The 25882-nt window shown below is 50.4% G+C and overlaps 12 protein-coding genes and 1 non-coding gene across 13 annotated transcripts; 7 read left to right on the top strand and 6 right to left on the bottom strand.

Moving 5' to 3' along the window:
- Positions 1 to 25: 25 nt before the first annotated feature.
- F5J12DRAFT_888844 (P-loop containing nucleoside triphosphate hydrolase protein) lies at positions 26 to 1493 on the top strand (the record flags this gene model as incomplete). Its single annotated transcript, XM_051747288.1, has 4 exons — positions 26 to 92; positions 142 to 394; positions 445 to 814; positions 855 to 1493. The coding sequence occupies 4 exons, from the start codon at positions 26 to 28 to the stop codon at positions 1491 to 1493; spliced, it is 1329 nt and encodes a 442-aa protein (XP_051603346.1).
- Positions 1494 to 2386: 893 nt separating this feature from the next.
- F5J12DRAFT_714605 (autophagy-related protein 8 precursor) lies at positions 2387 to 2998 on the bottom strand (the record flags this gene model as incomplete). Its single annotated transcript, XM_051740900.1, has 5 exons — positions 2387 to 2462; positions 2517 to 2653; positions 2721 to 2789; positions 2846 to 2901; positions 2965 to 2998. 5 exons carry the CDS (start codon positions 2996 to 2998, stop codon positions 2387 to 2389), a joined length of 372 nt encoding a protein of 123 aa, XP_051603347.1.
- Positions 2999 to 3423: 425 nt separating this feature from the next.
- F5J12DRAFT_715289 (glycoside hydrolase) lies at positions 3424 to 6530 on the top strand (the record flags this gene model as incomplete). Its single annotated transcript, XM_051740942.1, has 14 exons — positions 3424 to 3613; positions 3664 to 3861; positions 3912 to 3997; positions 4043 to 4115; positions 4168 to 4284; positions 4343 to 4552; positions 4604 to 4943; positions 4994 to 5044; positions 5095 to 5185; positions 5236 to 5791; positions 5847 to 5903; positions 5958 to 6205; positions 6264 to 6418; positions 6476 to 6530. 14 exons carry the CDS (start codon positions 3424 to 3426, stop codon positions 6528 to 6530), a joined length of 2427 nt encoding a protein of 808 aa, XP_051603348.1.
- A 377-nt stretch (positions 6531 to 6907) lies between these two features.
- On the bottom strand, positions 6908 to 8131 carry F5J12DRAFT_714183 (uncharacterized protein; the record flags this gene model as incomplete). Its single annotated transcript, XM_051740875.1, has 1 exon — positions 6908 to 8131. The coding sequence occupies one exon, from the start codon at positions 8129 to 8131 to the stop codon at positions 6908 to 6910; it is 1224 nt and encodes a 407-aa protein (XP_051603349.1).
- Positions 8132 to 8430: 299 nt separating this feature from the next.
- Positions 8431 to 10147, top strand: F5J12DRAFT_804454 (beta-lactamase-like protein). The gene is made up of 6 exons (XM_051744499.1): positions 8431 to 8521; positions 8587 to 8619; positions 8675 to 8785; positions 8842 to 8939; positions 8988 to 9261; positions 9314 to 10147. Exons 1-6 carry the CDS (start codon positions 8440 to 8442, stop codon positions 9733 to 9735), a joined length of 1020 nt encoding a protein of 339 aa, XP_051603350.1. The 5' UTR covers positions 8431 to 8439; the 3' UTR covers positions 9736 to 10147.
- Positions 10148 to 10544: 397 nt separating this feature from the next.
- On the top strand, positions 10545 to 12491 carry F5J12DRAFT_373246 (kinase-like domain-containing protein). Its single transcript, XM_051739087.1, has 7 exons — positions 10545 to 10688; positions 10901 to 11100; positions 11226 to 11309; positions 11362 to 11710; positions 11756 to 11949; positions 12003 to 12189; positions 12246 to 12491. The coding sequence occupies exons 1-7, from the start codon at positions 10649 to 10651 to the stop codon at positions 12377 to 12379; spliced, it is 1188 nt and encodes a 395-aa protein (XP_051603351.1). The 5' UTR covers positions 10545 to 10648; the 3' UTR covers positions 12380 to 12491.
- A 356-nt stretch (positions 12492 to 12847) lies between these two features.
- F5J12DRAFT_888849 (WD40-repeat-containing domain protein) lies at positions 12848 to 15048 on the top strand (the record flags this gene model as incomplete). The annotated part of the gene is made up of 4 exons (XM_051747289.1): positions 12848 to 13138; positions 13195 to 13450; positions 13479 to 14854; positions 14908 to 15048. The coding sequence occupies 4 exons, from the start codon at positions 12848 to 12850 to the stop codon at positions 15046 to 15048; spliced, it is 2064 nt and encodes a 687-aa protein (XP_051603352.1).
- A 155-nt stretch (positions 15049 to 15203) lies between these two features.
- Positions 15204 to 15297, top strand: F5J12DRAFT_t38. The gene has a single exon. It is a non-coding gene; the product is annotated as a tRNA-Leu (tRNA).
- A 36-nt stretch (positions 15298 to 15333) lies between these two features.
- Positions 15334 to 16607, bottom strand: F5J12DRAFT_804485 (uncharacterized protein). The gene is made up of 10 exons (XM_051744500.1): positions 16539 to 16607; positions 16430 to 16488; positions 16307 to 16370; positions 16191 to 16243; positions 16064 to 16114; positions 15856 to 15992; positions 15745 to 15797; positions 15589 to 15678; positions 15483 to 15522; positions 15334 to 15429 (listed from the first exon to the last, which is right to left on the bottom strand). The coding sequence occupies exons 1-10, from the start codon at positions 16547 to 16549 to the stop codon at positions 15421 to 15423; spliced, it is 567 nt and encodes a 188-aa protein (XP_051603353.1). The 5' UTR covers positions 16550 to 16607; the 3' UTR covers positions 15334 to 15420.
- Positions 16608 to 20263, bottom strand: F5J12DRAFT_804493 (high-temperature-induced dauer-formation protein-domain-containing protein). Its single transcript, XM_051744501.1, has 12 exons — positions 20009 to 20263; positions 19885 to 19953; positions 19367 to 19776; positions 19216 to 19338; positions 18697 to 19165; positions 18523 to 18650; positions 18303 to 18433; positions 18099 to 18247; positions 17847 to 18049; positions 17310 to 17794; positions 17013 to 17194; positions 16608 to 16956 (listed from the first exon to the last, which is right to left on the bottom strand). The coding sequence occupies exons 1-12, from the start codon at positions 20120 to 20122 to the stop codon at positions 16750 to 16752; spliced, it is 2670 nt and encodes an 889-aa protein (XP_051603354.1). The 5' UTR covers positions 20123 to 20263; the 3' UTR covers positions 16608 to 16749.
- F5J12DRAFT_804502 (tryptophan synthase beta subunit-like PLP-dependent enzyme) lies at positions 20171 to 22111 on the top strand. The gene is made up of 5 exons (XM_051744502.1): positions 20171 to 20343; positions 20395 to 20693; positions 20741 to 20913; positions 20964 to 21281; positions 21343 to 22111. Exons 1-5 carry the CDS (start codon positions 20257 to 20259, stop codon positions 21609 to 21611), a joined length of 1146 nt encoding a protein of 381 aa, XP_051603355.1. The 5' UTR covers positions 20171 to 20256; the 3' UTR covers positions 21612 to 22111.
- Positions 21515 to 22666, bottom strand: F5J12DRAFT_373782 (uncharacterized protein). The gene is made up of 5 exons (XM_051739089.1): positions 22592 to 22666; positions 22120 to 22538; positions 22017 to 22058; positions 21734 to 21959; positions 21515 to 21622 (listed from the first exon to the last, which is right to left on the bottom strand). Exons 2-4 carry the CDS (start codon positions 22228 to 22230, stop codon positions 21795 to 21797), a joined length of 318 nt encoding a protein of 105 aa, XP_051603356.1. The 5' UTR covers positions 22231 to 22538; positions 22592 to 22666; the 3' UTR covers positions 21515 to 21622; positions 21734 to 21794.
- F5J12DRAFT_373277 (glutamate decarboxylase) lies at positions 22289 to 24613 on the bottom strand. Its single transcript, XM_051739088.1, has 9 exons — positions 24410 to 24613; positions 24320 to 24355; positions 24073 to 24254; positions 23920 to 24023; positions 23411 to 23860; positions 22917 to 23353; positions 22671 to 22868; positions 22592 to 22618; positions 22289 to 22538 (listed from the first exon to the last, which is right to left on the bottom strand). The coding sequence occupies exons 1-9, from the start codon at positions 24422 to 24424 to the stop codon at positions 22380 to 22382; spliced, it is 1608 nt and encodes a 535-aa protein (XP_051603357.1). The 5' UTR covers positions 24425 to 24613; the 3' UTR covers positions 22289 to 22379.
- Positions 24614 to 25882: the final 1269 nt, after the last annotated feature.

Genomic DNA, 25882 nt, shown 5'->3' on the forward strand with positions numbered 1-25882 from the left:
TCCATGCATGTACACAGCCTCGACAATGGAATATCCGCTTGTACAATCACTTTTGACACTCTCAAACCAACAGAAGGCAGTCCTGTCGAAAGGTACAGTGACTGTACTGTCCACGTTACGATGCCTTCATTGTGTACACAGGTGGCTTCAAGGACATCGCAGACATCCTTCTGGCCACCCCGAGCGAGCTCTCGAGAGCTTGCCGAATCCCACCCCAAGAAGCGAACGAGGTCATCGCTCGCATTTGTCAAGAACGGGCGCAGCCCCTGCGACGCCTCGCGGACATCTTGGCAGATGAGCACGACGAGAAGTTTACTACCGGGGATGCCGAACTCGATACTCTCCTCGGAGGCGGCATCAGAACTGGCATGATCTGGGAGACAGCCGGCGAGAGGTGAAACATCGACGTGGCTGCAGTTGCAGTCGTTGCTAACAGGTCGCTAGTGCTGCCGGGAAGACTCAGCTTGCTCTCCAGTTATCGCTGTTCGTCCAACTACCTCCAAGCTTTGGCGGCCTTTCCGGAGCTGCATGTTATATCACGGTTGCCTCCCGCCTGCAAACAACGCGGTTGGAACAGATGCTAGATGCTCATCCCATGCTTTCACCCTCGACATGTGGTCTCTCAAATATCCAAACCATCCAAACACCGACCATAGAAAAACTCATCTACGTCTTGTCTACCTTCCTTCCCCAGCATATCTCAACACGGTTGTCCGATCCGACCTCAAGACCTTTGAAACTTGTGGTCATTGACGCCCTCGCAGAGCTGTTTCATGATATCGCAAAGACGACTACCCAGGACTCTCGTGGGGCGGTCTCGAAAAATATCAGAGATCTCCATACTGCTGCACCAGCTTGCAAGTAGATATCGCATCGCTATTTGGGTTCTGAACGAGGTCACCGACGTTCTCACACGCGACCAACCTCCGGACAACACGGTAATGGGTTATCGTGACCAAGCAATGTGGTTTGGTTGCGCTAACAGCATTCCTGGTGAGGATAGAAAGGAGGCATCACTTGGCCTCGTATGGGCTAACCAGGTGAATGCTCGGATATTCCTCACCCGGACAGGCAGACGTCGATATCTAGGAGAAGGGGGGAATGATGAACCTACCTTGATTAGGCGCCTTTCCATCGTATTCAGCTCGGTATCGTTGCCAGCATCTTGCGATTACATCGTCACAACGCAGGGTGTCTGTGTGATCGCAGGGAGTACGACACTACCCACTGCAACTCACGAGACACCCGTGAACGTGGCAGATGCAGTGTCCAGTTTACACAAGGCCGATGACGGCAACCGTAACCAATGTGACCAATTGCCACCGTTGGATATTGGATGTGTTGAGGACAGCCGTGTTGCGGAGACTAGAGCACCAACACCAGAGTCTGATGCAGAGGACGAATGGGAATCTTTCTGGGCGTTAAACACCTTACCAGAGGACACATATAGTCAGATAGCCCTGGGTGGTTCGTCTCTTCCGCCCGCAGCATGACATCGTCCCCAAAATGGTAGAACAACACTTGGGGGGATATTTCGTTCGGAAAGGGGGCAACCAAGTCCCTACGTGATAGATACCTGGAGGCCTCGACTTGGGAAGTCGGTCCGTTGCACTACAAGGGTCGCTGGTCCACTCTTCTACAGCCACTGAGACGCGGCAGATTGGCAGGTTGGGCTTTCACGTTCTTGAAATGAGGTGTCACTGCGATCGTTCCGGGCGCTTACCTGCCACGCGATATCGAATCCAACGAATGCTCGTGAGCTCTTCACAAACACGCAGTTCAAAGCGCACATACCCAAGATAACTGCGACAGGGTACATGATATGTAGCCCTCCCTTATCTTACTGAGAAGACCAAGGGTAACCAGGCTTTCTGCGTTGCCAGTGATTTGTTCGATTCAGAAACTAGAGTGGTATAATGTAGCATTGAGAGTATATTGATGTCGCCTGTAGTGATTTATAAGACCAGCACCACAAAATGAGAGGGTAATGAGCTCTGAATCATAGGTGCCCAGTACTTCACAGGGAAATAGAAAGAGTGCAGTGATGGCCAGCAGTAATGCAAAAAAGGTGGTTATGACTTGCAGTTGCCGCACCCCGTTGCCCACTATCTACCAGGTGATTCGAAAGACGCGAGTGAAGCCGCGGTATAAATTATTACTCGTGTACAAATGGATTTCATTTCAATCTAAAAGAACAGCGACAAAACCAAGTCACGATCGCACATAAGAAAGGTAGATCGAGAACGAGGGGGAGCAGGGCATAGACAGGGGCATGAAGTCATGTCAAAGGTAGGCGAATCAGAATAATTGGCTCCTGATTCTGCTTCCCGTTCCAACTCGATTTAACGCTGAGTCGTGAGATGGAAACAATAATATCACAAGACGTTCACATCTCAACCCCGTCTACAGCCCCAAACGTATTCTCCCCCGAGTAGCTGACGTAAAGGAAATTGTCTTCATCTCTGAGAAGCATCGTAGTCAGCGTCATCAATCGTACGGTGAGTGTGCGGACTGACTTGTGTTCCTCATATATTGAGCTCATGAGAGCAGCTGTCGGAGGTAAAACCTCATCGACGAAGATGAAGATAGCCTTCTCGGGCGGGAGCTTGATACGTTTCCTAATGACATATACGAACTGCCCAACGGTCAAATCCTGGACGCCACAACCAACTACGAATCAGCCGCTCGTTTCAAGTGCACACGAGGTTGTTGGTACCCACAGACGGAACCAGGTACTTCTTCTTGTCGATGGTCGGGATATCCGTGCGGTCAGCCTTCTCGCAGATAACCTGAAACCGGCGCCTCCCGAGTTAACTCCTGTTTCTGCGATATGATGGATACTAACAGGAATGCGATCTGGATACTTCTGTCGAATGCGCTCAGCTTCTTGCTTGCGCTTCTCTGCAGGGGATCACCCAATATTGTCAACACAGTCGAATTGCGGCACAGGTCCGATAGACGTACCAAACGGGTGTTCGTCCTTGAATTTCGACCTCATAGTGCACAACCCAAGGTCGAAAAGACTGCAGCGAGGTTGATTTGCACTAGCGACTGAGAAGGCGAGGGGTGGGCGTGGTCGGAGTACAGGAATGAAGTGAAGGCAGGCTCGAAGCAGTGGCTTTCAATTAAAGGCTCCTCGCAGCAATGACACGTGACAGGCGCGTGACTCAGGCATGTTAGGCCCTAACGCACCCTAATCAGGCAACGCCTGGGTCCTTTGCTGAAGGGTCCCGTCCAATACAACGACCACAGATGTTTGACTCCATGTAACCAGTATGAAACTGCCCAGCAATATTCAGCCAGTCTACCGTGATATTGTGATTGCGATTAGGATGACGTGTGGGGCGTGTGGTCACGTGATGCGGACACTTTGGAACACGTCTGACTTGCGACTGTCACTTCCGCGTCAGTCTACGATCGAGAATGCGGCTACTCTGGCTGCTGTTGCCTTTGCTACCGGTAGCGCATTCATTGCCTGGGAATACCACGGATGACGATCTTCTGTGGGGCGTATACAGGCCTGGTTTATACTTCGGCCTCAGGCCACAGCTACCGCAGTCACTAATGACCGGTCTCATGTGGTTCGGCACCCAAAACTACCAGTCGCTGACTAGTGCGTTTTCATTCCTCTTTGACCTGTTCCCCCAATACTTAATGACACAGAAACACGTCACGCGTGTGACCAGGGCGATGGTTTAGATAGTTACACTTGGACGACATACGATCCTCGCCAAGGTGGCGTCCAGGTCATCAAGGACAGTGCCAACAACGTCGAAATTACAACGGAGTTGTTGAAGGTTCCTGGTGGCAGTCATGGTGGCAGTTGGGCAGTTCGTGTCAAAGGAAAGCCAATTAACCTAGGTGTGTATTCGTCAAATGAAAATCTCGCGCAACCTGACAATGTTTTATAGCGTATCCATCACGGATATCTGCAATGTTCTATTTGGGAATAGAGGGACTAGGTGGTCTTGATATGATTACAGACGAGGATGAGAATGTGCGTATTTCGACGTCAGCCCGATAGTAATGCTTATGCCCGTAGGGTATCGATGGACCCATCGAATTTACTGGAAACACGCCAGATCTCGATGAATTCGCTCTCCGCATCGTAGACGGTATGTGAGGTTTTGAAGTGGGTGCCTAGAATGACTTAGCTTGGCTTTCCAGGACCCGACAACAAGGCCATAACGAAAGGACCTCATGCGGAAGAATTCGTTGACAGACTGGGAAAAACCCATTTTGTCGGTTTGCGCATCGGAGCGAACGAACTTTGGACCGCTAAGGGTAAGGAGACCTTGCCCCTTGCGTTAGTCATTTGTAACAATCGTTCTCTACACTATAGAACGGATCCTTCAAAGTATACTTGGTCGGGCGTCGCCGTTGGCAGAGAAATACCGTCAAACGGACCTTGCCCCTGACCCCTCATTCATACTGCAGCTTCCAGATGAATCTGTCACTGGGAGCAATTTATACGCAGTACAGAAATTATTTGACGGCGAATTCCAATTTGACGTCATTTTCCAGAGTGGTAGCGCCACTCAGATACCTGATAGTGAGTTATGGACAGCACTGTATACTTTTACCTTCACCAATCAGCGCGCAGGTGTAGTCCTTGATCGAGGAGTCGCTGCTTTGACAGCTTCTTTCACGGATCGATTCAGGACTGTATTCCCAATACGCGAGGCAGGCCTTGCGCTAGACCTTGAAAGGTTGGAGTCTTTCAGCAAGGCGATTACATCCAATTTGTTCGGTGGGATTGGTTATTTCTACGGAACGTCTATCGTGGACAAGGGTTTCGCCTATGAATGGGATCAAGAGGATGATTACAGATATGATGAAGACGACGGACAACGCAATTTCCAGCAAGGGCCGAGGCTCACTGAACCTAAGGCATTGCTCACTGCTACCCCTAGCCGAAGTTTCTTTCCTAGAGGATTTTATTGGTATGGTAGCTCGTCTCCCATATTTTACTATGGCTGATAGTTCAGGAAAGGGATGAAGGCTTCCATTTACTCCATATTGGAGAATGGGATAATGATTTAAGGTATATAATTTTGTCGTTGGTGCTTGATTTGCTGAAGGAAATTCCCGCAGCTTGCAAATATTGAAGAGCTGGATCGACCTCATCGATGAGAATGGTTGGGTCGCTCGCGAACAAATCTTGGGAGAGGAAGCTCGCAGCAGGGTCATTAACCGTCAATATATCTGTTCATACGTTTGCTTAACCCCGCCCAGGTACCACCTGAGTTTCAAACCCAAGTTCCTAACGTTGCCAACCCTCCAACTTTGACAATGGCTGTAGCGGCATTCATCGAGCGCTTGAAAGCTACACACAGCGCTCCTTCGTACGCTGAACTTGGAATGGATTATCCAGGAAATGAGGGGCAAGAGCCCCTGTTTGGCTCCCCGACAACTCCGCAGCAAGCTGGGACCCAACACCTCGCTTTTGATAAAGGCATCTCGTTCCTTCGTAGCATCTACCAACCACTCAGACGCCACTACGATTGGTTCCGTCGTACGCAACGTGGTCAAATCAAGCAGTATGGTCGTAAAGCACGCTCGCGCACTGAGGCGTATAGATGGAGGGGACGCACGGAGACACATGTTCTTCCTAGTGGTATGGATGACTACCCAAGACCAACGGCTCACTCTGGCGAGGTACATCTCGACCTGATTAGTTGGATGGGCTTTTTCACAAGGACAATGCGCGGTATCGCAGAATTTATTGGAGAAACAGAAGATGCTGCGAGCTTTGCAGAGATTGAAAAGGCTATCATTGACAACATCGACGGTAAATCTTACTATGGAATGATGCCAGTCGACCGTGCTGAACCAAAGACGGTCAGATCTGCATTGGAACGACGAGCACCAGATGTACTGTGATGTCGGTGTCAACCAAGATGGTGAGCTTTACCTATAATGTGATCACACGTTTCAGCATCAATCCTATTGTCCAGATGAATCGGAACATGTTTGCCACAAAGGTTATATTTCCCTTTTCCCATTCATGCTGTCTCTGCTTCCTCAAGACTCCCCTCACCTTGGACACATTCTTGATTTGCTACGCGATCCCGACCACTTGTGGTCTCCATACGGAATCCGTAGCTTGTCCGCATCACACCCAGTCTTCGGAACAGGTGAAAATTACTGGAGAGGTCCTATATGGATACAAATGAATTACTTGGTCCTGCGGGCACTGCACAACGTATGCTTGAAATCCTGATAAGTTGACATTGATTTGGTTTATTCGCATTTCGTTGCAGACGTACGCCACTGTGGACGGCCCATTCCAAGAACATGCAAAAGCAATTTACACGGAGTTAAGAAAGAACATCGTGGAAAACGTGTTTAAGGAGTATGAGCGGACTGGCTATGTCTGGGAACAGTACGATGCCACCACGGGCGAAGGGCAGCGAAGGTATTCCACCTTGTCCTAACGTTATTCGATTTAGGATTCTGATTATTCCTCGCTCAGCCACCCCTTCACTGGTTGGACGTCGCTAGTTACTCTTAGTAAGTCGCCTCGTTAGTTGATTTTACTCCCCTAATGACCGGCACACCAGTTCTTGCAGAAAAGTACTGATATCTTGCTTCTCAACGAGCTTGAGTTGGTACCACTTCACTTGTAACTTACCAGTTTGCCCATGCGATGAATTTACACAACAGTCAATCTGCAAGTATTTCGTGGATATGAGCACGGAAAATCAGAAAGCCTAAATAAAACACAATGTCGCAATATTCGACGCGAAGGTAGCGAGGTAGAGACATGACGATCCGTCCAAAGCAGAAGTTATCTTGCATGCGAAGTGGATCGTGATACAAAACGATCGAAGGTATAGATGTGCATGTGCATATCTACAAATAGGGAGGAGGGGAGGGTAACAGGTCGCTCGCAGAGCAACGAATGTCAGCGTCCCCCATTCCTGGAGTCTATAGACATATTGAAATCTTCGGGATCGAATGATAATGAGTCAAAATGCAGCGAATCAAGCCGCATCTCGAAGCTCAGGTCGCGCGGGCGACCAGGGAGAAGTGTCCCGTAATCGTCTTCATCGTCAATAACGGCCGGATGATGGCGCATCGTCGCCACTAACTTCTCATCGCCACGATGATTGAAAAATTGCACAGCCCTAAAAGGTTCTTCCACGGGATCATCGTCATCCGATGATACCGTAGATATAGCCATGGATGGAACAGAATCGTTGCGTGCAGGCGGCGGGGTTGGTGCGGTCCGTTGAGTGGGTAACCGAGCACCAGGTGAGGATGACGGAAAAGTAAAGACCTTATGGAGCTCCCTCACAGAAAACCTCTTATTGTTCTTTCCCGATGGTTTGGGAGTGGTTGGTTCAATAGAGGTAGGTTCTAATGCAAGGATTTTGGACGGTGAAGTGAAACTGTCCCCGACTCTGGAAGGAGATGGAGATGGCGGGTTCTGGGGAGCGGGAATGGGAGAAATCGCAGCAGGCGGTTGTGGTGTCTTCTTCGGCTGGAAGATTTGTGAAAGTGGGCGAGAATTGGGCCGAGAGAGCGAAGGGGGCGTGATAGGTGGTGACTGCTGGAGCTGTTCTTGCTGATGACGGATGTGCTCCTGCATCCCTTTGAAGGCTCCAGGAACGCCTTCGCTCGAAGTCCACATGTCCTTGATGCGCTGCTTGCGAGAACCCCTCCCAACATTCTTAATAGACTGAAAAGCTCTTGTCGCACGAGCTTTCAACGTCTTTGTGCGCTTCATTTTAGAATGCTCTTCCGGATCCGTGAGGTCGTCCTTGGGGCGTTTAACTTTCACCACCTCAATAACATCCGAATCTTCCCGGACATCTCTGCAATCTCTTCCTCTCTCAACTGTTTTCTCGATGATCCGAACAGCTTCGGGGCGCTGCTTCTTTTCTAGTTTTTTCGGCATAGCAAGCTTCGTTCTGGGTGGATCGACAGCTGGAACGCAAGTGGCAGGCGTGCCGGCCGGAGTCTGCGACGGCTGTGAGGTGAAGGGAACGTTGAATATCTGAATGTCAAGGTGGGAGGTTGGGGAACAGTCCCTGCTGTCATCCGGCGGCTGGTCAGCGTCGAAACAACACCAAGGGGGGTTTTCCTGTTGTTCTTCCTCCGGAGGGATGACAAAGACGTGAGGCATTCGAGATGTCGTGAGAGCAGGTGTTGTTACCATGGTCGAGTTCATGATGTTTGAAGTCATGACGAATGACTGTATGATAGACGTGTATGTTTGTGTTTCAGTGAGAAAATAAAAGAGCGACTAGAGGTCAAAAAGAAATAACAACCAATCCTCCTGGACGTTGCAAAGGAAAACGACCGCGATTTGAACCGTGTCTGGTCGACCCGTTCCTGCTCACTTACTTTTTATGGAACGCGTCCTAGCACGTGACCCGACGTATATTACTTGCAGTTTCCGAATCGACCGCCTGCTTACCAGGACTCATCGACATGGCGAGGAACATGCATGTCATTTTCGTCGGGACGTCGAGCGGAGGCGGCCCGTCCCTATCACGAAACTGCTCGAGCATAGGTGCGCTCAGCTTTGCCATAGGAACGTGGGTTCTGGCACTGATATAGGGGCCTTTGTGCCGACAGTCGCAGACCTCATTGGCGATGGGTCATTGTGGAGTGTGCAATTTGTAAACGGGCACTACGTGTTATTTTGCTGACCACAGCATTTCAGTGGTCGATTGCGCGGAAGGGACTCTGCGACAATTTCAGACGCAGCCCAGAGGAAACGAGTCTCGGTTGCGTGCCATGAAGGTAACTAAGCTATTCGTGACGCATATGCACGGTGAACGCCGTTCTCGACTCATCTTATTTACATGCAATACTGACATTCTCCTATAGCGGACCATGTCATGGGCATTGTCCCGTTCTTGCGGCATGTCTTGCACCCCCCGCCCGTCGTGGGCAGTTCCGACACGAACTTGCCGCTGAGGAAACCAGTCCGTGTTCTCCATTTTCACTAATACCTCCGTCAACAAATACAATAGCCTAGCATTGAAATATACGGGCCCGCGGGCCTGCGCTCCTTTGTACGCAACGTCCTCTCCATGACCTTCACCAGAACTGCAGACACCTATGCCGTTCACGAACTGCTTACCGCCACCTGTGCGCGGACGCCATGTGATAGCGCTGCACTTCACCCTAGCGAGTCTTCCGGTTCGGATCTCATGTGCGGTGAAGATGGATTTTGGAGGCACATTACGTCGGCGCGCGGTCGTTTGGGAGATGTCGTCATCGATGCGGGCCCAATTGTGCATAGAGGTTGGCTTTCGCCCCACAGCCGCATTCGGGTGAAGTACTGACTGGTGCGCAGTCCCTTGTTTAGGCTATATCTTTCGGGAGCCGTCATTCCCGCACCGCAAGCTTGCCTTGTTAGGCGATACCTGCGACGCCTCCGCAATCATTCCGCTCCTGACATCACCATCGCCGTCCCTCCTCGTGCACGAGGCTACTGATGCGTTTATTCCCAGTGAGATAGATCCGCAGGCGAGGAGATCTCGAGAAGAAGTTAAAGAAAAGGTATTGGCGAGGGGCCACTCTACACCAGTTATGGCAGGCCAGTTTGCCAAGCGGGTAGGTGCAGAGAGGCTGATCCTTAACCACATCGGGAGCAGGCATGTTTTTTTATTTATTATGAGGCATCCCAAGATTCGTTTGTTTGTGGGGACTGATGGGTCAACAGATTTCCTGCTCCTCGTCAGTATCAAGGACAGGGGGACGCACGCTTTTCAGTGATCGATGAAATTAGCCGCCAAGCGAGCGGGGCATGGGGCATGGGCCGTGCGGAAGTGGCATTCGACTATATGAGAGTGACCATCCCAGAACCTAGACCGGTAGTTGAAATGAACATGGGCGTACAAGGAGAACCACAAATTATCGAGGGGGGACGCATGGAGCAAGAATGGGGAGATGGCGACGGTGGCCAAGGTACGAGAGGAGGGGGCCGTCGGGGAGGCGGTAATGATCGAAGAGCGGTGCGGGATGGTTATGTGAGGAGGGAACGCGGGGCGGAACGAGGAAGATATCATAATCGACGGATGACAGACGGCACAGATAACACTGGGATGTCTCGCTAGTTCCGAATCATACATGACGTGTCAGGTGGGACTTTGCGGTGCTCCCCTACCTCTAAAAGCACCGAAGGGGCTTTGAGAAGGACTGCACACCACCCGAGATACTACTCTCAACCTGTGCAAATTACCTCATGAGGAAGGCACGGTGGATGATAAGGAAGGGTCATCTGAGCTGTCTCAGGCGAAAACAAAAAAGCGTCGATCACGCAGCACTATCTGTCAGAGTCAGCAGGGCCCACTCAAAGCCCACTCGTTGCATTTACAAAAACAGGCTCATCATCAGCAGTAATACATCGTAGAACTTGGGACCCTTATATCGCCCGTGTTTGTATTTGCTTGGTCGTCACAAGAAGTGGTCACAGGATCAGTCAAGGGTCCGTCGTGTGGTCCTGTCCTCGTCCCCCCCCTCCACTCGTCTCAATCCACGTCCCTGACCCGTTCCTCCACTACAGCCACTTTGTCTTTACCCATCTTCTGCTTTCGTTGAGCCGCACATATCCTCGTTCCCACCCGAACACATTTTACACCCCCCACACCCCGCCCAATTTTATCCCTCGTCCAGCCATACTCTCAAAATGGCTTCCAACGCTCCAATAAATGGCGTAAAGGTCTCTTGTACGTCTGTTCTCTTTGCAATGTGTCTTGCGTCACCCACCGATCTCCACCCCCGCCCCCACCCCGCGCCATTTCCCAAAATCCATATATGGTCGTCGTCTGGCTTTGTATCTCCGTCGCATCCCGCTGTCTTCTGTTCTTCTCTCCCCTCTTGTCTTCCTCGTCACACATATCAATGGCATCTGAGTTTGACTCATCTTCTCATCAACTAGCCATCGACGACCCCCATAGGATCATCCGTGTCATCGCTACTGATGGGAAGACGAACGAGCAACGAGAGATCGCCTACACCAACTGCAAGGTCATCGGAAATGGCTCTTTTGGCGTCGTCTTCCAAGCCAAACTCGTAAACGAGCCCAAGGAGTCCGAGGATATTGCCATCAAGAAGGTCCTGCAGGACAAGCGTTTCAAGGTTTGTTTCTTTTTCTTTTTTCTTTTGTCCGGCGTCACGCTCCCCGTTTCCTCTTCCTCTTGTCACGCTACACTTATATCCTCGAGGGGACCCCCTTCTGACTGCCACCGATCCTATCTGAATAGAATCGTGAACTCCAAATAATGAGGCTCGTGTCACATCCCAACGTCGTCGATCTCAAGGCCTTTTTCTACTCGAACGGAGAAAAGGTTTGTAGATCATTTCCTATTCGGTTCCGTGTTTCATCCGCGTTTATTTCAGAAAGATGAGGTCTATCTGAACCTTGTATTGGAATACGTCCCAGAGACTGTCTATCGTGCGAGTCGCCACTATGCCAAGCTGAAGCAACCCATGCCAGCGCTTCAAATCAAGTTGTACATGTACCAACTTCTTCGTTCTTTGGCCTACATCCATTCTGTTGGCATCTGCCACCGTGATATCAAACCACAGAACTTATTGCTGAATCCTGCCACGGGTGTATTAAAGTTATGCGATTTCGGCTCGGCGAAGATTCTCGTGGCTGGAGAGCCTAACGTTAGTTACATCTGCTCCCGGTATTACCGAGCACCAGAGCTTATTTTCGGTGCTACCAACTACACCACCAACATCGGTGAGTCCCGTGGTTCCTTTGCGACGGTTCACTGACGGGGGATAGACGTATGGTCGACGGGCTGCGTGATGGCTGAGTTGATGTTGGGCCAGCCGCTGTTTCCTGGTGAAAGTGGCATTGATCAGTTGGTGGAGATCATCAAAGTTCTTGGGACGCCTTCTCGGGAGCAAATCAAGACGATGAATCCGAACTATATGGAACACAAGTTCCCGCAAATCAAGCCGCATCCTTTTAACAAGGTGGGTGTCGGACGCTGGTGCTGATAATCAACGACTGGAGGTGGTTGGCCTAGGTTTTCCGACCGCGTACCGCTCCGGAAGCGATAGATCTTGTCCAGAGGTTGCTGGAATACACGCCAGCTGCGCGCCTGAGCGCTGTGGAAGCAATGGTTCATCCATTCTTCGATGAGTTGCGGGCCGACGGAGTGAAGATGCCCAACGGCAGAGACTTCCCCCCTCTGTTCAACTTCACGCGGGAGGGTGAGTACTTGAGAGAGTTGGTATTCGGCGCTTTTCCTGACGAGGTTTGTGTTCAGAGCTGTCTGTAAGGCCGGACCTGATCCGGCAATTGGTACCGCCACACTGTGAAGTGGAACTACGCTCACGATCGATCAATCTGGATGCATTCGAGCCGATACCTCTCGAGCAGTTGAAGCTCACGCTTGACTGATGATACTCAGGAAAGGGGAGCTGGTATCTGAAGTGTGCGCACAACTAATATATATATGTGGATCGTAAGCCGGTTTTTCGACGGAAACAGGCTGTTGTTGTCACAGGTTTTGTTGTTTGTGTTACGACGCTGTTTTCTTCCCCTGCAGATTTTTGAATTTGTTGACCCACAGAGAGTCGTCTGCATGGCCCGTTGATATTTGCTGTTGTCGTCGATGTCGGTACTGGGAGGGGGGGATTGTACCAGACTGTAGCATGTTTATGAGCAGCCTGCGATGTTGATCATCTCCATTTGTGTGATAATGGCGTGATGGTGCGTGACAGTGTGACGACGTCGGCCCCTTGCGTGATGTCGCGTGACAAGCTCGCAAGTCGTATGGAAAGGTGGGCAAGCTGAGGTGCAGACAAAAAGACGCCCGGACACACGCAGGACGTAAAAAAACTCGGGTCTCGTGTTCCACTCGGTTCCATGTCTCTGCAAACACCCCAGGAGTCGCACCAGTGCGACGTTCTGCCCGCCCCCCGCCTGGCCGCCTCCTTGCAAGCTGATCCCGGCCGCTCCCCATCGCCGCCTGCATCGTTCGACAGTGCATCAGGTACCACCAATACGACGTTCATGTCCGCCGAACAGTCACCGGACGACGCCCAAATGCAAGATTCCTCATTGCACTCGTCATCCCGGCTCGCACCCGCAACCCGCAAACTCTGCGTTCGCCATCAGCGCATGGCAGACGAAGGCACCAATATCAAACTGCAGCAGGTGTGGATCTACCGATAGCGCTTGCCATACTTGTCTTTTGATGTGATCCCACGCAGTCCCTGGATGCCCTTCCGGTAGAGGAACGCGAAACGGTCAATGCGATCTGGTCCAGCTTTTCCTCCTCTCCACACCCCAGGAGAGAGCTCATCCTCCGGGGCATTCTTACAATGTGCTGCTTCTCTCAGCTCTCCCTCCTCACCGAACAACTCAGCCAACTCATCCGCATCGATCCCTTCACCGTCTTGCCCCGCGAGATATCATTCAAGATTCCTCGCATATCTCGACGCGACTTCCCTCTGCAGAGCTGCACAAGTGAGCAGACGTTGGCGTAGTCTCGCAGACGATAACATTCTCTGGCGGGGAATATGCGAACAACATATCGGCCAAAAGTGTCATAAATGCGGGTGGGGATTGCCTGTCTTGGAGAGAAGACGCAATCGTAGACTTCTCTCGGCGTCTCCTCTCAGTCCTCCGCCACCAACTGCGCCCAAGCGCGAAATCACTGATCCCACCTCCAGTCGACCATCCAAACGTCTTCGTGCACAGATGGATCCCCACTCTCAAGCGGTTGCGGGAAGTAGTCCGTCGCCGCCCGCATCGCGATCCTCTTCGCGGTCCAGTCGTCCTGGCGCTGATCCCCCCGATCCCACCCAATCTCCCGGGGCTCTCACACGTCCATGGAAAGACGTCTACAGCGAACGTCTGACAATAGAACGGAACTGGCGCCGCGGCCGCTGCCAAGTCCGCACACTCCGTGGCCATTCCGACGGGGTCATGTGCCTTCAGTTCAGCGAGACCCTGCAGCATCCCTCCTTTCCGATCATCATCACTGGTTCCTACGACCGCACTGTGCGCATATGGAATCTAGAGGCCGGCACAGAAGTGCGGTGTCTGCGGGGCCACACCCGTGCCGTCCGTTGCTTACAATTCGACGAGGCCAAGCTGATCACCGGAAGTATGGACCATACTATCCGCGTCTGGAACTGGCGCAAGGGCGAGTGCATCCGAACACTGAGGGGCCACACTGACGGCGTAGTTTGTGTCAATTTCGACGCAAATGTTCTCGCCAGTGGGAGCGTCGATTCGACCGTCAGGGTGTGGAACTTTTGCACAGGCGAGGCATTCACGCTTCGTGGACACAGAGATTGGGTCAATGCAGTAAAGCTATGGGACGCAACGGGGTCAACGACTCCACAGGTCGACCCCTGCGAATCCCCACTCAGGATTGGCACCGGGAAGATGTTGTTCTCGGCCTCGGATGACGGCACCATCCGTCTGTGGGATCTTGCCAGACGCACTTGTGTCCAACAATTCGCTGGACACGTCGGGCAAGTACAGAGCCTGAGGCTGCTTGAATTGGACGATGGATGCGACGAAGACGTGAACGTGCGTGCTTTAAACGCCGTTCGCATCTCCGAGAGCGCTGTCCCAGACAATTCTGATTTCGACAATTCGGATGCATACACAGTCGTCATGCATAATGACACAGTATCGCCGGATCACGGTCAGGAAGGGAACGTCATCCAAGGCTTGCGCTCTGGGTCACGTTCCAGGAAACCAGTGTTGGTGTCGGGGAGCTTGGACAACACTATCAAAGTTTGGGATGTCGAAACTGGCCAAACAGTCACAACACTCTTTGGACATATCGAAGGCGTGTGGGCCGTGGCCTGTGACAAACTCAGACTGGTTAGCGCAAGTCATGATCGTACTGTCAAAGTCAGTTGTGGATTCCTTCACTCCGACGTTACACATGACCGATCGTTTTACAGGTATGGAACTTGGAAGAAGGAAAATGTACCGCAACTCTTTCTGGGCATCGGGGTGCAGTGACATGCATTGCTCTCGGCGAAGACAAGATTGTATCTGGCAGTGACGACGGAGACGTCAGGATATGGAGCTTTAGTGGTTGAATACCCTCCATTGTCGTACGTGGGCTTTTACTGCCCACTTCTATTAGACCCCTGTACATTGTCATATCGAGGTCTAATCACACCAATTACAATTACCGGGTTGCCGAGAAGGTCCTTAGTTCACTATAACGGCATATTATATTGCTTGGGCGATCGGTAGCGTGGCCGAGTTGGTCTAAGGCGTTGGATTTAAGAATACTGAATCCCAATGGGCGAAAGTCCGCGCGAGTTCGAACCTCGCCGCTACCAAATCGCATGTTTTTCTTCTTTTTTTTTTTTCACGACCACTGCATTACTCGTTTAAAGCAGAAAACCTCTGTAACATGGTAAAGGGTACAACAAACAAACATCCACTTGTCTATCTTACAAAGCCTAAAATAGCTGCTCATCATCAGTCTGTGAATCCATAACGACCAGTCGGAAACTACACTTACCCCTTCGATGTTGTCTTTACCTCCCGGGCGCTCGCGTACTCTACCAGACGATAGATAGACGTCAGCACGAATCCAGCAGGTTCATGGGGGGACGATCTGCACTCACTTGCGCGTTGGGACGAATTCTTGCTGGGTATCGTCGTGACCGAAGATGCTCGCAATGCTACTCGATCCCCCAGGGGTAGTTCGTACGCGTCTTCCATAGCAAGACATGGAACCCATTGGACAAAGAACAAAGCGAAGTAAGAAGTAAGGTACATACCGAGTAGGCCTAAAATCTCCAGTGCCAGTGCTCCCTTCAACGGTTGACACGGGCTTGAATAAAAACGATTCATCTGTATGGGAACTCTCATTTAGCCCCTCCGATACGTACCTTGATGGCATCGTCACTAACGTTTCCCTCACTTGGGCGGGGAGGTGCCATTGACAGCGCATCGTCCGTGAACTCTTCTGCGAGTAACCTCCTGTTGGGAGATGTCTCGGTAACAGCAGGTAAAGTCGTTTCCGCAACTAAACGGATGAACCAATAGGGAAAATTTTTTTCACTACACTGAAAAAAGATTTCGTGCAGGTGAACGCACTACCAGCGGGTTCAGCCTCGTTAGTTGCCATCTTTCCGAATTTTGCGTATCCTGCGGATGCAAGGAACACGCGGTTCGCATCATTCAGCACAAGTAATATGATCTACCAGATAATGCGAAAACTTACGCGGCAGTTTCTGGATATTCGTGAAGCCAGGATCCACGGTAACGCCAGCGTACCTAGCTGAGTGCTGAGCTTTACTGGCATTCAAATGTGTAGGATGAGATGGCTTTGCCACTTACTTGAGGAACTCGACCAGGCTTCGCTTCGTGAAAACAATGTTCGTCGAGTCCCAATCAAGCATGCCTGTATGTGCACAGTGCTGGATCCGGTCACTGGCTCTCGAGATCACCTCCATCACTTACCTAGGTTTAAGGGCCAGTCCTTCTCCTTGGTCATGTCGACATCTCGCGAGGGGGTGAACCTGACACTAGTCAAACTCTTTCTCTCGATAGAATAATTAAGACCACCAACGTAGACGACATCGCGAAGTGGTCTTGGTAATGCGATGGGGGTCGCTAACACTTAGTTGCACGGTGAGGTTTCCCGGCCAAAAATGGCAGTCAAGTTGCTAGCGTTCCAAAGTCTCAAAGCTCCAGAACAAATTACACCTGTGATATGTACATAGAATAATTGTTCAAAACTGAACCTAAGCGCGAAAAAATCATTCGTACACTATGACTACTTATTCCGGCCTCTGGCGGGCCTGCGAGAACAGTTCACCTACCACATGTGACATGGTTCCTGCGATCTGGCGTGGTTGACTATTCGTATGTTTCACGAAGAACAGTCGAACATTGGTCGAGCTCCATATACCCAGCGGGGACATCCCATGAACATAGATCTCGCCCCAGATCAAGGATGTCAGCCAAACCATCGAGGCATCAGACCACTACCAGAGAAATTAGAATCCAACCAGGGAAAACAAAGGGCGTAGAAACAACACACCATGAATTTTCTGGGGTGCAGCGGGGGTGCAGGTGGCAGGACACCCACCAGCGATACGCTTCGTAAGAAATCGATAATTTCCCCAGTGCTGGTGACCTTCTGGCCTCCCCCTTGTAGACGCTGTATCTTCGGAAGGAGTTCAGATATGACAAGCATCACGGTATCCAGCGGAAGGCTATCGTCTCAAGATCAGCTATAAGCGAGAAGGTTGCTTGTCCGTTGCTCACCCCTGTTGCCAGGATGCAACCTACAAAGAAGTGGATATGATTGGCATTCGCGCAAGCAACAAAATGCTACATACCCATTCCTGCGTAGGCACAAAGCCGTTTCTTCCAACCCCAGCGCTTGCAAGTAGCTCGGCACTACTTGTCGTTTCTGATGACACCGACCTTTCCCTCATTTTTCCTCTGACTTTCTCTGATTTACTCGCCAGAATACTCGTATTTTCCTCATCTTCATCTTCAGCAGCGCCTTCACGAAAAGACTCCACTCCTTCACTTCTCGCAACAATACGATGGCTTTCGTTTAGCAATAACCGAGCCTTCTCAGCCTGCACGTCTCCAGCTTCGATGTCAGCCTCCCTCAAATTTGACTTCCTGTTAGGGTCTCCCTGTCGGGTCCGTTCTTCCTTGGCGAGTTCCGCATGCTTAATTTCTCGCAATCCGCTTGCAAGCGTGAAGGTACCAAGATCCTGTAACGTTTGATGCGCTGTGATAATGGCATACAAGAGATTGGGGTTGTCGGACAAATGATGGAATATCACGGAATTGAACACCTCGAGGCTTCAAACGTTCGTCAGGGTATCGCATTAAATTTACCACCTAAATTACTCACATGAAAAAGAGAAGTCGCGGATGACTCTCGTCCGACAGTAAAAACCGAGGATTGGCGAACGCGGTGAACAGCTGGATGAGGCGATTTGAAGAAACGATAGAAAGGTTCTTAAAGTAGGGTGCTACATTTGACAGGGCGATGATGAGTGCCGGATAGAGTGACGACATGGTACCCGATGTTGTAGCCATCATAGAGTAAATGGACTGCGTTTGGATTAATGACGGTAAAAACAGCAAAAACATCAGTACAAACCGTAATCATGAAGTCCGCTGCAGTTCCGGGCGTGGACCATTTAGCAGGAATGGCGATCTTCACGGGCAAGCAAAGCTTATTGCCAAAAGCGGGCTCGGCGGACAATGTTTGAATGATGTAAGATAACGCTCGACAGAGGCCGAGTTGCTCTGCAAGATATTTTACATGAACAAGTGCAACGCAGGATCTCTCAAGGCGACTTACGCGGTTTGTCCTTGATCTCCAAACCGTAAGAAAAGAAGTACGCTAGTACATCGACCACTTTGTCTGAGTCAAGAATGTATGCCCGGAATTTCTGTGAAAACATCACATTGCTGTGATGCAATAATTTGTTCCTAAACCATACCTTGTTCAATTCGATCATCTTCCAGAATAAGATGACTAACATTGATTAGCGGTTACACGAGAGGTACGTGGAGGTGACCTACTTGTTTCAGGTATATAAGGTACCGATTTTCTAGAGCCGGGGAGAAGAATATTTGTTATGGCAAGCTGCTGGTTCAGGATGCTGCTAATGCCGTCAAGAATGAAAGCAAAATCTTGCGTCCGATGCTTTACGACGATCAACAGTGCATATACGACAAAACGATACACACACCAATTTCGCGATGAAGTAGCGAAAAGCATTTGTCTGTGCCGTCGGCATCGATGTCGACGTGTTCTCGTCGTTACCAGACACGACATCTTTCGCAGGTCCACTCTGAAAGTCCAGTAAGGCGCAAAGAACCTGCAAGCACATGCCCACAAGTGCAATTCTAGAATCTTCTCCTTTGAAAACCAGGTGGTTATAGGGCACCTTCCCCGCCACGCTAGCGATAGTCAAGTTGTTCGACGTAGACGAGTTCAGGATTGTATTAAGCAAAGAACATAGAAGTGTCAAAACATCTCGGCGAGGAGTTTTACGGACCATGTGGAGAGTGTAAAATGAAGGTTTGATAAACAACGAAGCAGGGGAAACATATATTTGGCGGGAGAAGAGGACAAGAAGAAGGCGTAAAACTTCAATTTTGTTGGAATCGTACTGAGCATTCGGACCAGTGTCAACGGTTGAGCCAACACCTTTCTCCCTTGTCCTACAGTTAGTCCCATCGCACTGAAAACGGCTTGACGGGCGCACCAGATGACATAGTTTATCTTATAGTGATCAACTTGTATTTTCGTGGGGAGAGTGAACCCACAACAGAAGAGTAGATCCATGATACAACTAAAGAGCTTCTCTCCAAGCGATGGTAGAGTTTCGCTTGGCCTTTGTATTGGGTTCCGTTGACTGGGGCGATGCTGCTTCGCCATGTTCGCTACGGTCGTCATCCTCGTCTTCTATGACAAACTGAGGCCCATCCACGTGATAACCATCGTCTTGGTCAATTTGAACCTTCTTCCAAAGCACTTCGAGCTCAAATGCGTTGGATTCTCCTTCGACCTCGAAGACGACAGGAAGTACTCTCTGCAGTATGCGGATGCAATTCAAGACTTCCTTGGTAGCATTACGTTCCGACGTAGCTGCCTTGATTAGAGAACTCGCATACGAAGTGACAGAAGTTGTCGTTTGCTGTGCGGGAAATGTGTGATCGGAAACCAAATTGAAGAGCCGAGAGGCGACGACCCGGACCAAGGTGGCAACATTTTCGGGTGCATCTAAGAAAGCGCGACGAACTGCGTGGTCCAGAGTCAGGAAGAACTCGACGGGGAATGCTGCAAGTCAGGGGAACGCACTATCGTGTGGGGAAATAAGGGAAAATACGTCAGAAGGCGTGTCAAACAGGGTGAAGTACTGTCGAGCATCAACACTTGGGTCGCGGTCGCCTGGGTAAGTCGAACTCACCTGATCCCAGTAGCTGTCGTTTTCAGGAATGTGCTGTAGCGCAGTGAACACGAACGTTCACAATTCATACACAGTTCCGCTTTCTCACCCTGGTGGATATGAGTTTGGATATTCCGTTAGGTTTGCTCCGAAAAGCCAATTTGGTTTCATCGGTCAACAGACCGAATGGCGCTGTGAGCTTCAGTGGGAGCTTTGCAAACATGCTTGGGGGGGCGGAGGAGCGGAATTCGGGTTCTTCCGACGCCGAGTGACTCAAGACGACTCATCGCCGAAACGTAGCTTATATTGGCTAGTATGTGGTAGTCTGGGTAGACCCCATCCCAATCCCGTATCACCATGGAGGCGCTTTGGCTCGAGACCCCTTTGATCTACGCTACCCATATATCAGACCTTCTGGGATGTTCAGCTTATCTTAAGCTTGAGGCGAGCGAGTTTCAAGCATCATAACCATGACTGACTGTCACCATTCTCTAGAATCTTCAACCATCCCAGTCTTTCAAGTACAGAGGCATCTCACGTTTAGTACAATTGTCCAAAGCCCAACACGGTCCATCCGTGCACATCCTCGTTGCTTCAACGGGAAACGCTGGGCTTGCCGCAGCCATTGCGGCACGTAAACTAGGGGTCAAATGCACCATATACCTTCCTTTCAGTACACGTGAGGAAACCCAGGTACGCCTGCTGAAGCAAGGGGCGAAAGTACTTGTTGTGGGTCAAATCTATGCCGACTCGGTTGCGGCAATGCGTGAGGAAGCAAAAGCGGATCCCAACGCGTGCGCAATGTGCATTTGTGGTTGATATATCCTAATCAGCATCTCAGTGTTATCTTACCGTCATATGAAAGCCCAGTGTTGTGGGAAGGGCACTCCTCGATGGTGAAGGAAATGAAAAATCAACTCGGCGAGAAACCAGATGCCATACTATGTTCAGTTGGTGGCGGTGGCCTCATTGGAGGCTTGCTTCTTGGATGCAAAGCTGTGAATTGGGATGATGGTGGGTCAATCTCTCATGCTGCTACCGCATGGATCTCATTAAAACTCCAGTGCCACTTATCGCACTTGAGACCCATGGATCCAACTGCTTTTATCAAGCCAATGCTGTCAACACTCAGGGGTTCACATCTAAATCATGCACCTTCCCCCCTGAAATACCCAATGATCAATCATATACCAAAATAGAAATCAACTCGGAACATAGCGTTGCTATACCACACCTGCGAACTTTGCACTCGCGAGCTCTCTCTCTTGGAGCCACGTATGCTGCCCCAGAGGTGGTCCGCATGGCATTGGACCATCCAGCAGGAGTTAAGTGCGTATGTATTGCGGATGAGTTAGCCATGCGTGGTGCACAGTTACTCGCAAGTAAGCGCTTACCTTCGCTGGGAATATATTCAATGATTTACTCGTGTTTTTTTTGGAGCAGATGATCACAAAATGCTTGTTGAGTTGGCCTGTGCCACCACCATATCTGCAGCATACAACCACGAATTTTTCTGGCGTCTCCTGGACCCCGAGTCAGCTCTGTCTCCTGAAGAGAAACGAAAGAAGACGGTTGTCTTCGTCGTATGCGGGGGAATCAACATCTGCTATGACGAAGCAGCTAGCTACACCGGCATTTTGAAGGAAGCCGCTGCCCACGAGGACACCTGGCGCATCATTTGCAACGGAACTGAATTCCACGTCAACAAATAAGGCAACGTTCGCTGGTTCGTCAACGTCCCGGACCAAGTCGGGCAGTCGCGACATGTAGATACCAGTAGACATAGCTAATGAGCCCGCTAAGTCAAATATGATTCCCATAGAAAACGCCTTACGAGGTGTCAATGTCATACAACGATGGGCGTGTTGGCGGCATGCAGGGCCTCGCGTCTTTATTCACCACCACGACCTGAACCACCCTCGTGAAGCCTGACTAGACACATCTGGCTGAGGTGCTTGATGTTCCTGAGCGGCCTTTTCTCGCTCCTGTTTTCTGGCGAGCTTTTCGGCTTTTATCCGTATCAACTCAGCTTTCACGGTAGCCTGGTCAGTCGGGAGTTGCTGAAAATGTGGGTAAGACAAGGTAGCATGGAAGACGTTGACGTGGATTAGAAATACCATATGTGTTTTATCTCCACGGGGGAATAGCTGTTCTTTATACTGAACGATGGGAGTTGCATTAACCGAGACAGCTGTTGAGTAGACGGACGAGCACACCCACCGGGAGAACGTGACTATGATACCACTGCGGATCGCCAAAGTGCAACAGAGCCATCACAGGCACAAAAAGATACAAACCGAACTTGAAGACTTCAAGATTTGGTCCACCCATGGTGAATGTGCCGGGTCAAGTCGACGAGTATCAGTAAACGGTGACACTTCCTAAGCGAGAAACCCCTCGGCGAGGGGTACCGTAGTAATACAGTACACATGCAGCCAAATGATGTACACGAACGTAGCTCTTCAGACCAATCAATGTACTCAACATTGCCTCGCATACGTGCCCGACGACCGGGTTCCCGAACCTTTCTCCATCTTCCCTAGAACCTCGTGGTCACTACGTACAATATGTTGCCCCTCCAGCATTTCCATCGCATGCACGGATGAACTTCGATCGATGAGGTTCTGTGTAATCTCAACCTGCAATTGGAAAGTGTCTAGTATAATCACCTTCCAGATCAGCTGGAACTTACGATGTCTGCGAAAAGTCGGTCGACGAGCTGCCGAAGTCGGTAAACAGGGCTATCCCAGAAACTTCCGAAGTTAACATACTGCTTCAGCCAAATGTTCCCTAATCACGACCCGCAGAATTTGGACCTTTTCCAAATCAGGCGGAAGCTCATAATTGGGTACGATCCATCCTTTGGCTCGCAGAAGCGTCTGTATCCATTTCTGCTGAATTTCGGGATATTGTTGCTGGAATGCGTCCGAGAATCGGAAGGATACTACGGGAAGTCCTTCCAGGTAAACCTAGGAACAATCTTTGTCAATGTGATGATTCGAACAACTGCTTCAAACCTCCGGATTGTCATCATCACCAGCCGCCCCTTGAAAGCCCGGTTTCCTTCTGTGGATGTCACTCAGGATGGTGTACCATCCTGTGCGCTCCAGAGCCCGGCTCAAAAGCCGTGCATTCTTCAGGTCTGCTAAGGCTACCGCACGGTATCCTGAAAAACCCAAATGTATCAAGCTGAAATACTGAGCAAGAATTGGGTACGCCGGGCGAGAGAAGTTGAGAGAAAACGAGTATTCCACCGAGCCAAGGTAGTGGAGCTCGAAGATAAGCTCCTTGGGCAAGTAATCCTTTGTGCGCCAGATTACCCATCCCACACCGACATACGAAAGGCCGAACTTGTGACCCGACGTGTTAATAGAAACCACCCGAGGCACTCTAAAATCCCACGCAAGCTTGGGATGAACAAATGGGGCAATGAAGCCTCCAGAAGCTGCATCGACTGAGTAAAATATCAATGACGGTCCGGATATCGAATCGCGATGACTAGCAGACGAACCATGAATAGGCACCGAGTGACCTGTCTTTTTCTCGTAATCATCCAACAAGTCAGACATTTCCTGCACCGGTTCGTAATGTCCAGTATAGGTACTGCCGAGGATAACATAGACACCAATAGTATTCTCGTCCACATATTCCATCGCCCTCTTGGGATCGAGCCTGCACTTGCTCTCGACGCTCACCGGAACGAGGCGGCATTCGACTTCGAAATAGCGCGCAAACTTTTCCAGTGCAACCTGAGCATTCGCGCCCATGACAATGTTGGGACCAGGTTCGTGAATGGATTTTCCCTCAGCCTTGCGACGTTCTTGCCAGAGACGTTTCATTGCGAGGCCTCCGAGTTGAATGGCCTCGGATGACCCTGTTGTTGCAGTTCCGATGGCATTGTGCGTAGACGGGGCATGCCAGAGATTAGCGAGAATGGAAATACAGCGCGTGTGGATGTTCTCTGAACGGATGTCACAAATAAACAAATAAAAACCAAATGGATTCCATGGATAAACATACGTGTCATAGGATATTCATCCTGATCGACAAGGTTCTTAGACACGTTCTCCATGACCAATTTATTGGCGGGCTCGGGCATCCAAGTGTTAACAAAGGATGCAAGACTGTCTCAGGAGTCAGTGAGTCCAAAAAGGTCCCTCACTTTTAACATACTTGAGAGCGGGAGACCCATCCAAACTTAACTCCTCGTGAATAAGTTGGTACGCCTCTTCTGCATCTACCCCCTTGGAAGGTATACAAAATTTTGGAATACTCGCCGTCCCGTACCGCGCATGGTAGGGCTGATTGATTCTGCTGGGGTCAGTACCAGCTAAATGATGACGGTGTCCCTTATCCTGCACAAACAGTACGGAAGCCGTATCTCAAACGCAGACAAAAACAAAAAAGGGGGGGCACCTACCTTGCTCTCGCGAATGAGGACTTCGGGATCAATATGCTGAAAGGCATCGAAATCAGAATATGGCTCAGCTAACCCAGAGAAATCATTTACCCTTGAAAGAGACATGACGGTGGTGAATATAGATAGGACGAAGGGAGAGGAACGATTCAGACTACCGCGCTTCGGTCTCCGACAGGTGTATGACGTCGTTCGCTATGTACCCATTGCGGTCACCAGACCCCATGTCGTGCCGCAAGCTGCGCCAGTGGTGCTCATCCTTCGTCTGGATGACATAATGTCCTTAACGATACTTCGGTTTCAAATTATGGGATCTCCATTCAGACCACAATCTGTGGTAAAGCTGAATGGATATTCTTTCCGTGTAGACGATCAGGGGAATCTGTTGTCTAGTGGGCTCCAGAGTTAGTAGTCCCATGCTCTTACATATTCACCCCCATCCATGCAGATCAATTCCTGGGATGAGCGGAAGTTGTGCTTCCACACGTTAGGTATCTTTACAGGTATGGGCCGGTGGACGCAAGACTCTTCTGTAGCCGACACTGACACTACAAAGCATTGTTAGCAAATGTCAGTGCACTCCCAATTTTATGGCAGTCAAGTTTCGTACCCTGCATGTATGAATTTGATTGGGAAGGCAGAGACATTTGCAATGTTTTCGGTGGTGGCACAGTACAAGTAGTGTATTACCTGGCGAAGCTTGAGATCGCCCAAGCTTAGCCAGGTCCGTCGGAGGTTACGAAATAAGTTGATGGTTAAGAAATCCGGAAGTTGAAATGCAACGTGCGCCGGGGCCCAGGGACACCAGTAAAGTCGGGCCAAAAATCTGCCATACCCTCCGTCGCTGTTAGACCAGCCAAATGAGATCAAATTATGAGTTGCTGCATTTTGAATCTCGAGTCTTTTGCCCAACTCAACTACCTGACACCTGCTAGACTCAGAGTTGACGTTGAGCACTTGAATCTCCGGACTAGCGGCATGTTTCCTCCTCCCGTGCAACCACCTCGTTTGCCTCTCCTCATTGTCGCACCCGCCCACCACTCCCTCCCTCAAACTTTGTTTTCGGCATCTCGCAGTCTCACTTCCCGGGGTTCCGAGCACGTCAGCACGACCCGCTGTTTTTTTGACCCTGCGAGGTGTTCTCATCCGCCCTCGCAGCTCATGCCTTTCAATGAGGTTATCGCTGCCGTTCGGGGCCGGTAAGCGTTTCGCCTTTCCCCCAATCCCTCTCTCCTCTTCACCCCTCGAGTTGGTATGTAGATCTACCCTCGCACTGCCTTAACATGTATTTACATTCGGTAGCAATACTGTCTCGTTCTACATATCTGCATGAACTGAACGACGTCCAAAGATATCGTCCAACTCATGCGATCAACGGTGTAACAGTTTGCCTTGGACACGTGGGAACAGGACTGGCAACAACCTCAGAAGTCTTGGATCACCCCGGCTTTATGCTAACTCACACTCCGACCAAAGCCTGTAAGCAGTCAGTTCAGCGGCAAAGACGGCAGAATTGTGTACTGTTCAGCCGTGTATGAACTCCACGTTCTGAAAATCTTGACCGTT

The sequence above is a fragment of the Pisolithus orientalis genome, assembly GCF_024613125.1.
Source record: "Pisolithus orientalis strain OTSU chromosome Unknown F5J12scaffold_4, whole genome shotgun sequence".
NCBI classification, from domain to species: Eukaryota; Fungi; Basidiomycota; class Agaricomycetes; order Boletales; family Pisolithaceae; genus Pisolithus; species Pisolithus orientalis.

Bases quoted from the DNA above. Each gene is read 5' to 3' on its own strand.
- F5J12DRAFT_373782 (XM_051739089.1), bottom strand. From the start codon at position 22,230: ATGGGTGGACCAAATCTTGAAGTCTTCAAGTTCGGTTTGTATCTTTTT. The intron at 22,059-22,119 runs GTGGGTGTGCTC...CCCATCGTTCAG, and splicing joins ATCATAGTCACGTTCTCCCG to TATAAAGAACAGCTATTCCC. The intron at 21,960-22,016 runs GTATTTCTAATC...CCACATTTTCAG, and splicing joins GTGGAGATAAAACACATATG to CAACTCCCGACTGACCAGGC.
- F5J12DRAFT_804493 (XM_051744501.1), bottom strand. From the start codon at position 20,122: ATGTTTGCAAAGCTCCCACTGAAGCTCACAGCGCCATTCGGTCTGTTG. The intron at 18,050-18,098 runs GTTTGTACTGAT...ATCCAAACGCAG, and splicing joins CAGCGGACTTCATGATTACG to TCCATTTACTCTATGATGGC. The intron at 17,795-17,846 runs GTGAGTAATTTA...GAACGTTTGAAG, and splicing joins CCGCGACTTCTCTTTTTCAT to CCTCGAGGTGTTCAATTCCG.
- F5J12DRAFT_804454 (XM_051744499.1), top strand. From the start codon at position 8,440: ATGGCGAGGAACATGCATGTCATTTTCGTCGGGACGTCGAGCGGAGGC. The intron at 8,522-8,586 runs GTGCGCTCAGCT...TTGTGCCGACAG, and splicing joins ACGAAACTGCTCGAGCATAG to TCGCAGACCTCATTGGCGAT. The intron at 8,940-8,987 runs GTCCGTGTTCTC...CAAATACAATAG, and splicing joins ACTTGCCGCTGAGGAAACCA to CCTAGCATTGAAATATACGG.
- F5J12DRAFT_804485 (XM_051744500.1), bottom strand. The intron at 16,244-16,306 runs GTAAGTGGCAAA...GCACTCAGCTAG, and splicing joins AGCCTGGTCGAGTTCCTCAA to GTACGCTGGCGTTACCGTGG. The intron at 15,798-15,855 runs GTACGTATCGGA...TTTTTATTCAAG, and splicing joins TTAGTGACGATGCCATCAAG to CCCGTGTCAACCGTTGAAGG.
- F5J12DRAFT_373277 (XM_051739088.1), bottom strand. The intron at 24,024-24,072 runs GTATGTTAAAAG...CTCCTGAGACAG, and splicing joins GATGGGTCTCCCGCTCTCAA to TCTTGCATCCTTTGTTAACA. The intron at 22,539-22,591 runs GTAAGTTCCAGC...TTCCAATTGCAG, and splicing joins ACCGACTTTTCGCAGACATC to GTTGAGATTACACAGAACCT.
- F5J12DRAFT_373246 (XM_051739087.1), top strand. From the start codon at position 10,649: ATGGCTTCCAACGCTCCAATAAATGGCGTAAAGGTCTCTT. The intron at 10,689-10,900 runs GTACGTCTGTTC...CTCATCAACTAG, and splicing joins AAATGGCGTAAAGGTCTCTT to CCATCGACGACCCCCATAGG. The intron at 11,101-11,225 runs GTTTGTTTCTTT...CTATCTGAATAG, and splicing joins TGCAGGACAAGCGTTTCAAG to AATCGTGAACTCCAAATAAT.
- F5J12DRAFT_804502 (XM_051744502.1), top strand. From the start codon at position 20,257: ATGGAGGCGCTTTGGCTCGAGACCCCTTTGATCTACGCTACCCATATA. The intron at 20,914-20,963 runs GTGGGTCAATCT...TTAAAACTCCAG, and splicing joins AGCTGTGAATTGGGATGATG to TGCCACTTATCGCACTTGAG. The intron at 21,282-21,342 runs GTAAGCGCTTAC...TTTTTGGAGCAG, and splicing joins TGGTGCACAGTTACTCGCAA to ATGATCACAAAATGCTTGTT.